At 40.7% G+C, this 13,082-nt stretch overlaps 2 protein-coding genes across 2 annotated transcripts in view; one reads left to right on the top strand and one right to left on the bottom strand.

The window, feature by feature from the left end:
* LOC118325739 (phospholipid-transporting ATPase ID-like) overlaps window positions 1-13,082 on the bottom strand; it is a 204,037-nt gene that overhangs the window by 143,802 nt on the left and 47,153 nt on the right. The window lies entirely within an intron of this gene.
* LOC118325743 (calcium/calmodulin-dependent protein kinase type II subunit beta-like) overlaps window positions 1-13,082 on the top strand; it is a gene marked incomplete in the record, with an annotated part of 68,785 nt that overhangs the window by 16,426 nt on the left and 39,277 nt on the right. The window contains 1 exon segment of the mRNA XM_035658533.1: window positions 28-93. Within this exon segment, the coding sequence (XP_035514426.1) occupies window positions 28-93 (66 nt within the window).

Here is a 13,082-nt window from a genome sequence, read left to right as displayed (position 1 = left end):
TGTGTGTGTGTGTGTGCGTGTCACCAGGGTGACCGGAGGGGAACTGTTTGAGGACATCGTAGCCAGAGAGTATTACAGCGAGGCCGATGCCAGGTAGGAGCGCAGCCGTCATTCCTGTATGCGTGAAAGGGTTTCTCCTTGTTCCTTAAATGGTCTGTGTTGTGTGTTGTCTTCTCTCGTCTGATGTTCTTTTAATGTTACATATTATTCTTCTGTGACTCTGCTTTACTCTCTTTTATACTCTTTGCTCCTCTTCTTCTCATTTTCCTCTTTACTTTAACTTTCTGCTCTGCCATAAAACTGCCATTGAATGGGGAGGCAGCGAGTTAGTTCAATTTCAAAGTGCAACAGATGTTACATCAAATATCTTGTAGCAAACATTTAGCTACCAGCAGAGTTCCGTTTGTAATGAATAGACAAGTGATTTCTGCAAAGTACAAACCATGTCACAGCAAATAGTTAATACATTTGTGTTCTAAAAAAACCAACGTCAATTGAAGTTGAAGTAAAACAGTAATTAGACCATAACTCATGAAACCCCAAGACATAACAATTATTTAGCTAATAAGAATAAAAACTGCAAACTGCATGAAAACTTTAAGTATGTGTCTAAATGATCCAATTAGCTTGACTGGTGCAGGTGGTTCAGGGTATACACCTATACAGTTATGCTCACTCTTAATTTTTCCCCCTTTTCTCCCCCTTACTCAAACAGTGGGAGAAATAAAAAAAACCAAATGGATCTTTACCCACCTTTAGTGTTTGCGTATGTGGACAGTCTCACCTTTTATATTTATTTTCTTTTTATAATTTTCATTCAGCCCTCTTTTTTACTTTCTTTTTCTCCCCCCACCACCACCCATGTTTTATATCTCACTCCCACCACTCCTGCTGACTCATCGACACACACAGTTCACTTTAACCAATGGCGGGAGAGGAAATGGAGTGCTGGGTGGGTGGACAGACAATAGACTGAGAGAAGAGTGAGAGAGATACTTATAAATGACAGTTGTGATGTGGGTGTTACTCCATTCAGCAACATTAAAAGTACAACTGAATAGTCTGATATTGTAGAAATGTACGTCAGTATGGCAAACTAACTTGGTACTATCTATGCCTTGATCTCTACTCCCAAAGCCGTTTGACTTGTAGCTTGAGAACAGGGAACTTAGGTAATTTGAGCAAAGTGTTATCTAGCTAGCTGGCTTTGTAACCAGGTTTTATTACGTTTACTCAAAATGCTTCAAGTCACGGTTTCTCTTCTACAGAGGCCACCCTGTAGACATGCCTTTTGTATTTTTCACGAGTTTTATGACCACCGTAGTTTCTCGACCCGTGGAATGGGTCTGTGAGGTGATGGCGTTTTAATCTATATCACTAGATGCCACTAAATCCTACATACTGGTCCTTTAAATATCCATTATGTAACATTTGATAAAAGAATTGTTTTTATTTTCGTGAAAAATTTTATTTTCCGGTTTCTGATGAGTCTGTTCAATTACATATTCAAGGATTTAAGGTCATTTTATTGTAATTTACAACGCAAGGGTGTAGATGAAATTTGATAAAGTTACTGTTATGCTACTTTTAAAAACACAATAAAAATTTGTCAGTTAAATGATTCATAAAAATAAAAAAAATATTGTGTATGATGAATTCTTAAGAAAGAATTTAACAGTCTCAAAGACTGAGGGGAAAAGTTGTCTTTAAGTCTTGTGGTACAGCAGCAGACACTTGTACCTCTTCCCAGAAGGCGGCAGGGTGAACAGGCTGTAGCTGGGGTGCGTGCTGTCTTTTACTATCGTTTGGATAGGCACCCCACCTCACCAATATCAGTGATGCTGGGTATTTGGTTATAAATGATCTTCTGGGCAGTTTTAATCACCCACTGCAGAGTCCTCCTGTCCTGGGCTGTGCACACATCAGTTTGTGATGTTTTCCAGTCAGGTTTCTTTCTGTCGCTCCTCTGTAAAAGTTAACAAGAACTTGGCACAGGAATATTGCCTTAATAAGTTTCCTTAACAGCTGTTTCTGAGCTTTCTTAACCAGGGTGGAGATGTGAGATGACCATGAAAACTTCTCTGTGATGTTGATTCCCAGGAACCTAAAACTGTTCACCTGCTCCACCTCAGCTCCACTGATGTAAACTGGGGGTGTGTGTCTTTGTCTCTCTTTTCCTAAGATGTTGAGCCGTCGGTTGTTTTTGAAGTTTCTCTCTCATTGTTTGAAATCTGGCCAGTGATGGTGGTGTCATCTGTAAACTACACAACAGAGTAGTCTCCATTTTGGGGAATGTAGTCATGGGCCCCTGAGGGGCTCTGGTGTTTAGCGCAAGAGCGGAGGATGTGTGACCACCAATCCGAACTGTCTGGGGTCTGTTTGTGAGGAAGTCCAATATCCAGTTGCTGAGTGTGGTACTCAGTGCTGAGTTTACCAATACGATACCAATATAAACAAGAGGCACCACTCTTACTCACCTTATAAATGCATTCATTTGTTCTATTTAATTCACATCAAGTCTTTTTCAGACAGTTTAGATTGCAAATGTTTTTATTCATATAATCCATATATTTGATGTACACCCCAGGCAAAATTTCAATGAAAATATTTTAATTGTGTACAATAAGTAGCCTAAAAATAACATTGTTGAGAGCAATCGTGGCTTTGACTCACAGCTCAGCTCTTAGTCAGTGCGGTACACTCCCATCACCAATTAAATCAAGCCTGATATGGTCTATTTCTTGCCCGTGCATGGCAGAACATCTTGATTTTTATGTGAACAGATTAGAGCAGTCCCACTGCCCACGAGTATGTGGAAACAGGGCTGGCAGCAGCAGCTCGGCAGCAGCCACACAGCTGACACGCTCTCGGTGTGAACGCTGTGTGATATTGGACGCAGCCGTCACGCGCTGCTCAGGCGGCCTATGTGAACGAGCCGTTATAGTCATACCTTTTTCACAGTGTGCTTGATTAGCTCAGATGATGAATTGGATACATATTATGGTTCTATTATAGCTCTGCAATGGGTCTAGAATTAAGTTTTGCATCCAGTTTTAGCGAAGTATTTAGCAAGATGTTGATATAATGGCAGCTGCTGCTGTAAGGCATGGCAACATCAACAACGGGTGGTATAGAGGCCCACATGTCACCACAGAGAAAAGGTCATATCTCATATTAGTCTGTAATCAGTTCTGTTTAATGCAAACATACAAATCCTGGCTTTTAGAAAAACACAAATGATGTGTGTATGAACAACAAATCAATTGAACAACAAATACTCTTCTTCAAAAAAGTATTTTTGCTATTTCAGGTGCAGTTACAGCTGCTGCTTCCTTTCTGGAGTTTTGTGGATTTTTCACCACGGACAAATTGTGCGAAAGACAAATGCTAGATATTATTTTTCCACCTGTATCATTAGATACTAATCAATGCAAATATGATTGCACAAAGTGTGCGAAATCCTTTTTCCAAATAAAACTTGGTTAATACAAATCATTTAATAACATTGTGAGTGTGTTAGTTTTTAAATATAATCTGCATGATATGTCAAAGTATAAAGTTACAACTAGAAGATCCCTTTTTAATGTATTAGGTGATTGTAGCAACATATCTGAGGCAGCCAGAGAGACGTATAATACAGAGATCTGACTTGCAGTCACTAAATTTCTGTTCTGATGACTCAAACTGTTAATAGATATATAAATAAATAAGAAACTGACAGCTCTACACCCTGCAGCATAGCAGAAGTAGACTCATTTACACACACACACACACACACACACACACTCATACACACAATGCATTTTATACCCAAATGAGAGAGACAGAGTATGTGTATGTGTGTGTGTGTGTGTGTGTGTGTGTGTGTGTAGCTCTGTTTGGCTGTTTACTTGTGAATTTAACAGCAATGATAAGGATCTGTATACTATATTTGCTCAGTATCTTTAGGTGATAATAAATGTGGCATTTCTACTGCTCACTTGCTGAATGAAGTTCCACATACTGTATTCTCCAGCAAAGCTCAAGCCAAGATATGAGAGCATCTCTTATTTTGACTGTAAGCAGTACAAAGGCTGTTTGCAGTTGCAACGTGATAGTTTTAAATACTACAGCACTGCTTTAAGTCTTCAACAGTACTGTGTCTTTTTGCTGTCCTGCGCATTGGGACCTGCAAGAGCTTTTACACTAGCAGATAAAGTTTCAACTGTGTCGTGGTTAGTTGCTCAAACCAAAAGTGGCAATGAAAAAATAGGCGGGCTTATTGAGTTTTTGGCTTTTACAAGGCGTCATTAATTTTCTAAAAATTGTGCCTAAGGATTTCAGTTGGCTCAATTATCTGTGAGTTTCATCTGTTTGTCTCCTGTGCGCTAAGGAGAACAGAACTGCATATTTCTTCAACTACTGCCAGCCATTTCTCCTTATGCCTGATACCGAGAAGCCTCAGTTTTAGCTTTCTCATTTTAGCCAGCTAACAAAAAGCTGAAGTGCATGCTTGATGGACTATTAAGTGTATATAGTTTGTATACTGTTGTCTATTTGGTAAATGATTATATATATACATGTATATATATTTCATAGCATACTCTTGTGTGAGTGTGTGTGGGCTGCTGTGAACCTACCGTATGGTATAGTACTAATAACTGCCTTCTAATGATTGCTCTCTTCACTGTATAACCCTTTCTATACTCATGTCTGGCTCATGTGTCCTCACACACACACACACACACACACTCACTTTCCTTTCCCCTCCCTTCTGAATGTCAGTCATCCAGGCCAGTTCCCCCCCTCCCCTCCACCCCACCCTCACCCTCACTCCCTTGGAGACCTGAAAAAAGTGGGACTTTAATTAGCTATGATAATTAGTTTCACACACACTCACGCACTCACACAGACCCCAAACTGTGCTGGATCACACCTTGTCACCTGTCAGAATCTATCAGAGTTTCTTTTCAGTAGTGTTTGATTTGATGGAGGCCATTATGAGTATAATTTGGGAGTAAATCACACTAGGGAGCACACAGACTCAAAAACATTGGTGAGTTGTTTTGGCCAACAAACCATTACCTACATGCACATTCAGCAAACACAGTGCATAAACATGAGTTTCCTATGCATCAGTCCACTTGATGACTGAGTCTTTAGGAAGTTACTAGAGAAGTATTTTACAATATTATCTTGTTGTCTGTACATCCTTACATTTATTTCTATTGTGACCATGGCAAGAAACGGGACATTTTCCCATTTTTATCATGTTTTGCAAGTATTTTAACACCGTGTCTTTAATTATTGAACGCAAACCTGTGCATATTAGAGGGAGAGAAGGCGTCCTCTCTTCACATACAGACTGGCTCTGTATTTGATGTTCCTCCCAGTATCTCTTTACTTCCCTGCAGAGAACAGTGGGACATTGTTGCTCAAAGTGCTGAGCAAGTCACATTTTTGTGAGGAGTGTGACGAGGGCTGCAGTTTTTTTCTCTTTGCCACACCAGGAGTTCATCAACAGACGAGTCCTTTGGAGTGACATTATGGTTTGTTATTTTATACTTTATTGTGTAAAAAAATAAACATTAAGGAACGGCTTCAATGCAGGCATTTTGTTTCTTAAAGCAATGCAGAGCTATTCAATTGTCAAGCATGTACATTGGATTGATTTTAATAACTTTAATGTACCGTACTTGAAGCGCGCACCGGACACTATATCCTCTCTAAAAAAATACAAGTATTGGATCGTGACTCAGCATCGGCAGATATTTTAATTTAATTAATTGTTCCAACAAAGTTAGCTCTGCAGAATAACACCTAAGATTACAGAGCAAATGAGGGTAAACACATTGTTTCACTGCCTTCTCTGGTTAAAAGTTTAAAGTATAGTGCAGCCATTAGTGATGCTGGGTCTGGTCAGAAGTGTGTGCCCTGTTGTACTTTTAACCACGCCAACCCTAATTTCACCCCACAAAGTACACCACATCACTGCAGCAATTTGAGAAGTTAAATAAAATTCAAATAAGGATTGTATTGTCGAGGTAGACAGCCGCCCACCTAGAGTCAGGGTCTGCACAAGGTTTCTCCCTCTTAAAAGGACATTTTTCCTTGCCACTGTCACCAAGTGCTTGCTCATGGTGAAAATTATTATTGACCTGCTCTATATGAAAAGTCTCCTGTGATGACCTCTGTTATGATTTGTTGCTATACAAATTCAATTGAGTGAGGCTTTTTTTTTTTTTTTTAGATTTTTATAGAAGTATGTATAAATGTGTGTGTGTGTGTGTGTGTGTGTGAGAGAGAGAGAGAATGTGTGAATGTGAGTGTTTATGAGCAAGCATGCACGTATATCTCTCTCCTTTTCTCTCTCTCAGTCCTCCCACTCACTAGACACTGTGTGGGTGTGGATCCTGCAGGCTGCCTGTCTCTTTGCGCCTGCTATTAGTCACATATTCTGCACATTACACTCTCTCACAACACCAACCCTACATACACACACATTCAAATGTACACACATTTGCACACGCACAGACACACACACACACAATAGAGTGAGGTAGGTACATGTATCTCTTGCAGTGCACACAGTGATGTGTTTTCCTTTTAGTGATGGAAAAATAGCCTGGCATCAACCCACCAGTCTTCTATGATTCAGTTTCATCCTATACATAAGTGTTCTATTTCTTATATCATTATCTCTCTTTGCTCTTCAGAAGCTTCCTATCTTCTCTTTCACAATCTGTCACCTTTTGTCTTTTTCTCTCCTCTCCTCTCCTCTCCTCTCCCCTCCTCTCCTTTCCTTTCCTCTCCTTTGTCAGTGTTTTTGTGATTTTTGTCTGGCGGGTTGTTCTGATGTGGCTGCTCTTGTCTCTCATCATGTTTAAAAAAGCAAAACGAAACGTTTTTGTCTCCTCCACCCGCATTCCACCACCCATCTGTCCTCTTCCAACATCTCTATCTGCATCAATCTCCCTCTCTTCCACCTCTCTGTTGTCTACCGCCTGTTATCTGTCCTCTCCTCCTCCTCATTTCACCTGACATCTCCGTCACCTGGCCTCCTCTAATCTAACCTGCCATTTTCTCATCTGTAAATTTGCCTTATTCATCTCGCATTGGCTCTGCCTGTCACCCTTTTCACCTGGCATCCTCTTTCTTCTCCTATCCATTTCTCTACCTTCATCACACTCTGTACATCCCCATTATCCATCCATGTCCATCCCTCCTTTCACCCCCCACCGTCCCTCCTCTCTCTGTTTTGTCTTCACAGTCACTGTATCCATCAGATTCTAGAAAGTGTCCATCACATTCACCAACATGACATAGTGCACAGGGACCTGAAGGTTAGTATATGTAGAGGAGCATCTGTATCCCTCACTCCCTCCTTCCCCACAACCTTTGCCTGCTTCCTTTCCTTGCTCCGTCCCTTTCCTCCTTACTTCCTTCCTCCTCCGTCTCGTCTATTTGTGTCGTTCCTGTCCGTTACTGGTCTAATGTTTGCCTGTCCGACTTGTCTCTTGGTATGTTCTTGTGTTTTCTCTTTTCTATTTTATTGTATTGTATTTTATTTTTTAACTGGAGGACCCTGGCCTGCCTCATCCACCCTGCCCGCTCCATTACTGCCCTCCCACCTGTTCTCTTATCAAGCCTTTTACAACAACTACATAACAAAAGCTCCTGTTGCACTGACTGACAACCAAATCAATCAATAAATGAGCCTTGCACACACACACACACAGTCACCCGCAGTGAGCATACACCCTTCTGCGGTTGTAATAAATATCCAGTGTTTACACATGCCCATACAACCATCAATTTCTCCCACCAGGCTAGTTAAAAAACCTTCTTTCTCTGTATGAAAAATTCACTACTGTTACTTTTAGTTTAATGCTGAAACAAAATCACTCCCCTTTCTTCTAAATATCCTTAAGTCAAACATATACAGTATAAGAGGTTAAACCCCATTAAGCACATTTCCCCTCTGACATAAACATGAGTAGTGATTGCTCTTTTGAATATTTCTTAGTATATTATATCAATAGCAATTAGTGCTCACACAGTATCTGCAGCTATTGGAAATCAATGTACTATACTGTGATCATTAGTAATACAACAAGGAATTTTACAGTGGCACACTGAAGGCTTTGCAGTACACCTCTGTGCCACTCTAATTATGCATTAAAGACAAAATGTGTCTTTAATGTGTCAGTGTTATTGCTTCTTTATCATCAAAATCATAATACAATATTGTATTGCCTAATTTAAGTCACTATAAAAATGTTGTATTTGTAATTATAATTAGTAGCATCACTGATAGTGATGGAGTTAGGGTAGTAGTTGTATTGGATACATTTAAAAAATTGGTTAAATGCCTATTTTATTGTCACGTGCACCATCACTTTTATCCACAACCAGAGTGAAAATCAAGAGCAGATTATGGTCCCATGGTGCATTTGTGCCAGTGATCTGTAGACCTAATTATTCATTTCCTCTTTGAAGAATACTGTAAAGTGGGGTAACTTGCTAGTTTGCAACAGAACCATAAACAAATATGTCTTACAGTGGATTACATATGTACACAGAAATACTGCTTATACGTGTGTGCTTTTAATAAAATAAAATACTAGGCTATATGTCATCTTACAATTACATAAAAGGTTTATCTGTGTATTCTCCTGTAATTTGCAGCTGAGGTTCCAACATTAACCTTAAAATGATTACACTTGACTTTGTTTTCCTTATTTTCTATTCAGTACTGAAGACATGCTTTCAGTGTAGTTAAAACAAGTGGTGAAAGGGAAGACTACAGAATGGATGTTAAAATACAGCAAATATTAGGTGTGATATCCATGGCATGACCACCACTAACTGCTAACTAACACAGGAACGTTTGCAGTAATCTCCTTCCATTGAGGACAGACACAAACACTCACACATGCAGAGGATTCTCACCCTGCGGGTTACAGAGCTCAACAGCTGACAAAGTGGGGGAGGATGGACACACACACACACACACACACTATAAACTGCATGCATACCTACACACAGGCACACATTTATGTGTGAATGAGAGTGCAAGAGAACACACACATATTTAATTTGGTAGATGTCATTTTAGACTGCAAATTCACAGACACACATGCTTTTTTGGCTTTTAGTGATCACTCAGCACACACACACACACAAACCGCTGTTAGCATTTAGGCTGTAAATGTGACCTGCCTAGTATTTATTCATTGGGAGACCTTTAGAAACAAGACACAGGATTCTAATTTATACCCCTGAACTTTACAGCCATGCCAGTCCATCTCTCTCTCTTTCTCTCCCTCTCTTTCTCTCTCTTTCTCGTATGTTTGTTAGGTTAAAGCTTGTGTTTTAATTAAATAAATAAAGCTTGAGGTCATTTAAAAGTAAAGGAAATTAAAAATATTTGCATTTTTCCAAAGCTACATATAAGTATGAATGTGATGTACTGTGTGCTACATCAGATAACAGTTAAATTTACCATAGTTTATTCAGTATTCAGTGTAACTACTTTGCAGAAATAAGTCTGATCTAATTCTACTTTAGTTAGTGATATCACATTTCATACTTTTTATTTAAACTGCATTTTTCAGAAAACCCACAGAAAATATGCTTAAATATGCTTTCTAATAGTGTAGGTGGAAAGAGAAATAGTGCGATGAGAGCAAGAAATAATCTTTATCCATTATCTAAAAGCTTCCCTTAAAGGTTTGGTGTGTCAGGGTCCCTAAAGCTGCACTCAGACTGAAAACAGCCCTGTGTTGGTGGAAGCATGTTGTTGATTCTGGCACACGTGACACAATGAAATACGATATAGGACATCAGGGTTGAGTAATTAATCCATGAATTTGAAGACAACAAAACACTGCACAGAAAAAGGAAAGCATGTAAAGTTATCACAATGTCAGTCACTTTATCCTTCAGTGTGGCGATCGGCAGGTAAACAGTAGAAATAAAACATTCAAGCTACAAAGTATTCTACCTCCTCACATCTGTTTGATCAAATGCAAATACTGAATGCAAATTCACTACCTTGCTGGATGACATACAAATCGGTTAAACACAATCGCATAATTGGGCCTAGAAATGCTCCATATGAAATGTTTCATAACCAACAGCTGTCTGTTAACAGTTGTGAGGCAGATTTTTTTAAATCCACTCCAAAAAAAAAACTTTGTCAGTGCACAGGAGCACACATGCATGGTCCACACACAATACCACATCCCCAGCAGCACTGGTACTTGTGTGCGTGTGTGTGAGAGAGGGAAAGAGAGGGAGAAAGTGACTGTGTTTATACATCTCTGCATCAGTCCACACAGCTGAACCAAGGCAATGTACTGTACATGGCCCTACGCTCACATGTACTTGTTGTCTGTCTCAATACATATATATATATATATATATATATTTATATATATTCTTACCCCGCTCATATGTTTTATCTAGTCTCTGCATAGACTCAAACCTCAAACCTCCCTCAGTGTTCCTCACACAGTTTTTGACTTTTGGGTTTTTATTTTTAGTGTCCGGTAGCTAACTGACATCAGAATGACACCCCTTGTCAACAGAGGCCAGCAAGGCTGGCAATAGACATGGCATTGATCCCAGACACATCTTTTAAATGTTATTAATTGCACAATGACTCACTCCTTCCCTTACCTCCTTCATCAACGCCTTCTGTGCCCCCCATGGCCAGCCACATTCTCACACCCTCTTTCATCACCTTAGGCCTGCTGGCTAAAACATGGAGGGAGGTGGGCTATCTAGAATCCATCTACAAAGAATAGAGTGCCTAAGACAGAGATCATAGACTGTATCCATTGGTTAGGTGCAAAATAGATTGACTCAAAGGAATCTTCTGTTGCGGAGCACCCGCAGTTATGCCCTTCCAGGCCAACCAAGTCAAAACCATAGCCACAGCCACCTCCAGAAACCTCACTAATGAAGGACATTAATGACTGCTACGCTATAGGGTGTTTGATAGACTTTAGTCCTGCAGTTGCCATTTTAAACTTAGGTCACCTTTTATGCGGGAAGCTCAACACATACAGTATAACAAAATAGGCCTTAAATTTGGGCCACAATGGTTAGCTAACCCTAGCCTATATAGCTAACTAGTTGGAAGCTATTTATGTAACCCCTGATTGGCTATATCCTCATTGTCCTGGGTGTGTGTTTGCCTGTGGGTCAGCCAAAGCCAATAAAAGATTATTCAACCCCTGTTGTATCCCTTAATCCCCTCCCACTCCTCCATCATGCCTCCCCCCACCTCCCCTCCCCTCCCTCCCTTCCCTGTGCACGGGATTGTAGCGCTGCTAAGACTAACATGCGCCCCCCCCAGGTTTATTTCATTTTCTCTTCGACCATCGAGGTCAGATTTAAGTATTCATCCCCAGGGGCATCTTTGGGATGGCATTCAGCTGTGGCAATGACATAAACCCTAACGAAAAGGTCACAGAGCGGCGCACTGTGTCCTTGTGCGCACACATCGACCTGGTCCCAATGTCCATGCATTGGAAAATCTCAACGAGAGCGAGAGGTAGTGGTGAAAAAAGATGAAGAAAGCGAAGGAAAAAAGACAGTTGACTGGCATTGAGCTGGAAATGTGAGCGTGGTTATGGCAAAGCCAGAGCCAGTAGAAGGGTCGGGGGGTGGCGACGGGAAGAGGGGGATCATTTTGACAAAGTTGTTTGGGCCAACGTAGATCATAGCGCTAGCGAAGTGGGTATCCTTGGTCTAGCATCTGAGGTGGGGAAACCGCACCTTTTGGTCAATGTGTACTAGTAAATGATTCAACTGATAAACCCAACGCGAGATTTTGTATACTGGGCCAAACTGTAATGGTTACAAAGGAGTGGCAATGTGATTTATCAGAATTCAGGGGTAATGACATGACTCAAAAAAATCCAGTGTGTTTCCAACTCAATTAATATAGTGTGTTTTAATCCCCTAAAAAAACAAAACCAAACTTTTTTTAATATTCGATTATGGCATGGAGGGTTTTGGGCAAGTGAACATTTAATGCTTGTCCACCACTGGGAACAATACAAGACCAGTTTCTCATTTTACTTATTCAGACTTAAAACGAGATTTACACAAATAACACACCCACACAAAATATTATAAGCACACTCCTCAAGGGACAGCAAGGTTAATCCCATCACTCACCTCAGTGTTCCCGGTGCACCACACCCATTTGATGGCAAGTGAAGCACGCTTCCAGGATCTGCTGGATGCAATGACTGCATGCAAACACCAAAGGAGCGCATGTTAGTCTTAGCAGCCGCTAACAATCCCCGTGCCACAAGGGAAGGGAGGGAAGTGGAGGGAGGTGTGGGGGCATGATGGAGGATGGGAGGGATTAGGGATACAACAGGGGTGAAGGTAATCTTTTATTGCTTTGGCTGCCACCAGGTCTAAACACACAACAATGAGGGGGGAAAGTATAAAGCCAACAGGGGTTAAACATAAATAGCTTCCAAACTAGTTAGCTTATATAGCCAGGCTAGGTTAGCTAACCATTTGTGGCCCAACATTTAAGGCTAATTTGTTATACTTCGAATAATGAATTGAAGCTTCCCGCACTTAAAAGGTGACCTATAGCTATAAGGCAACTGCAGGATGAAAGTCTAAGTCAAAACCACCCCTACTAGCGTCGCCCAGTCATAGTGAATGATCCTTCATTAGTTAAGAGGTTTTTCTGGGAGGTCTGGCTGGGTGGCTATGGTAATGACTTGGTTGGCCTGGGAAAAGGGCTAACTGCGGGTGCTCCTGCAACAGATAAGATCCTTGTAGTCCAATCATGATTTTTGCACCCCTTAACGCCAATGGATACAGGTCCTTATGATCTTCTAGTCTTATAAGGCACTCCTATTCTATTGTAGATGTGAATTCTAGATAGGCATCCCTCCAATGTTTTAGCCAGCAGTGCGCGCGCTAAGGTGATGAAAGAGGTGTGCCAAATATGGGACTGCCCATGGGGGGGGCACAGAAGGGCGTTGATGAAGGAGGTAAGGGAATAGGCAGAGAGTCATTGTGCCAATTAATAACTTTTAAAAGAGTGTGTCTGGGATCAATGC

This window comes from Morone saxatilis, unplaced genomic scaffold, assembly GCF_004916995.1.
Source record: "Morone saxatilis isolate NCDOM2014 unplaced genomic scaffold, NCSU_SB_2.0 Contig16, whole genome shotgun sequence".
NCBI classification, from domain to species: domain Eukaryota; kingdom Metazoa; phylum Chordata; class Actinopteri; family Moronidae; genus Morone; species Morone saxatilis.
This window is presented reverse-complemented; position numbering and strand designations above follow the sequence as displayed.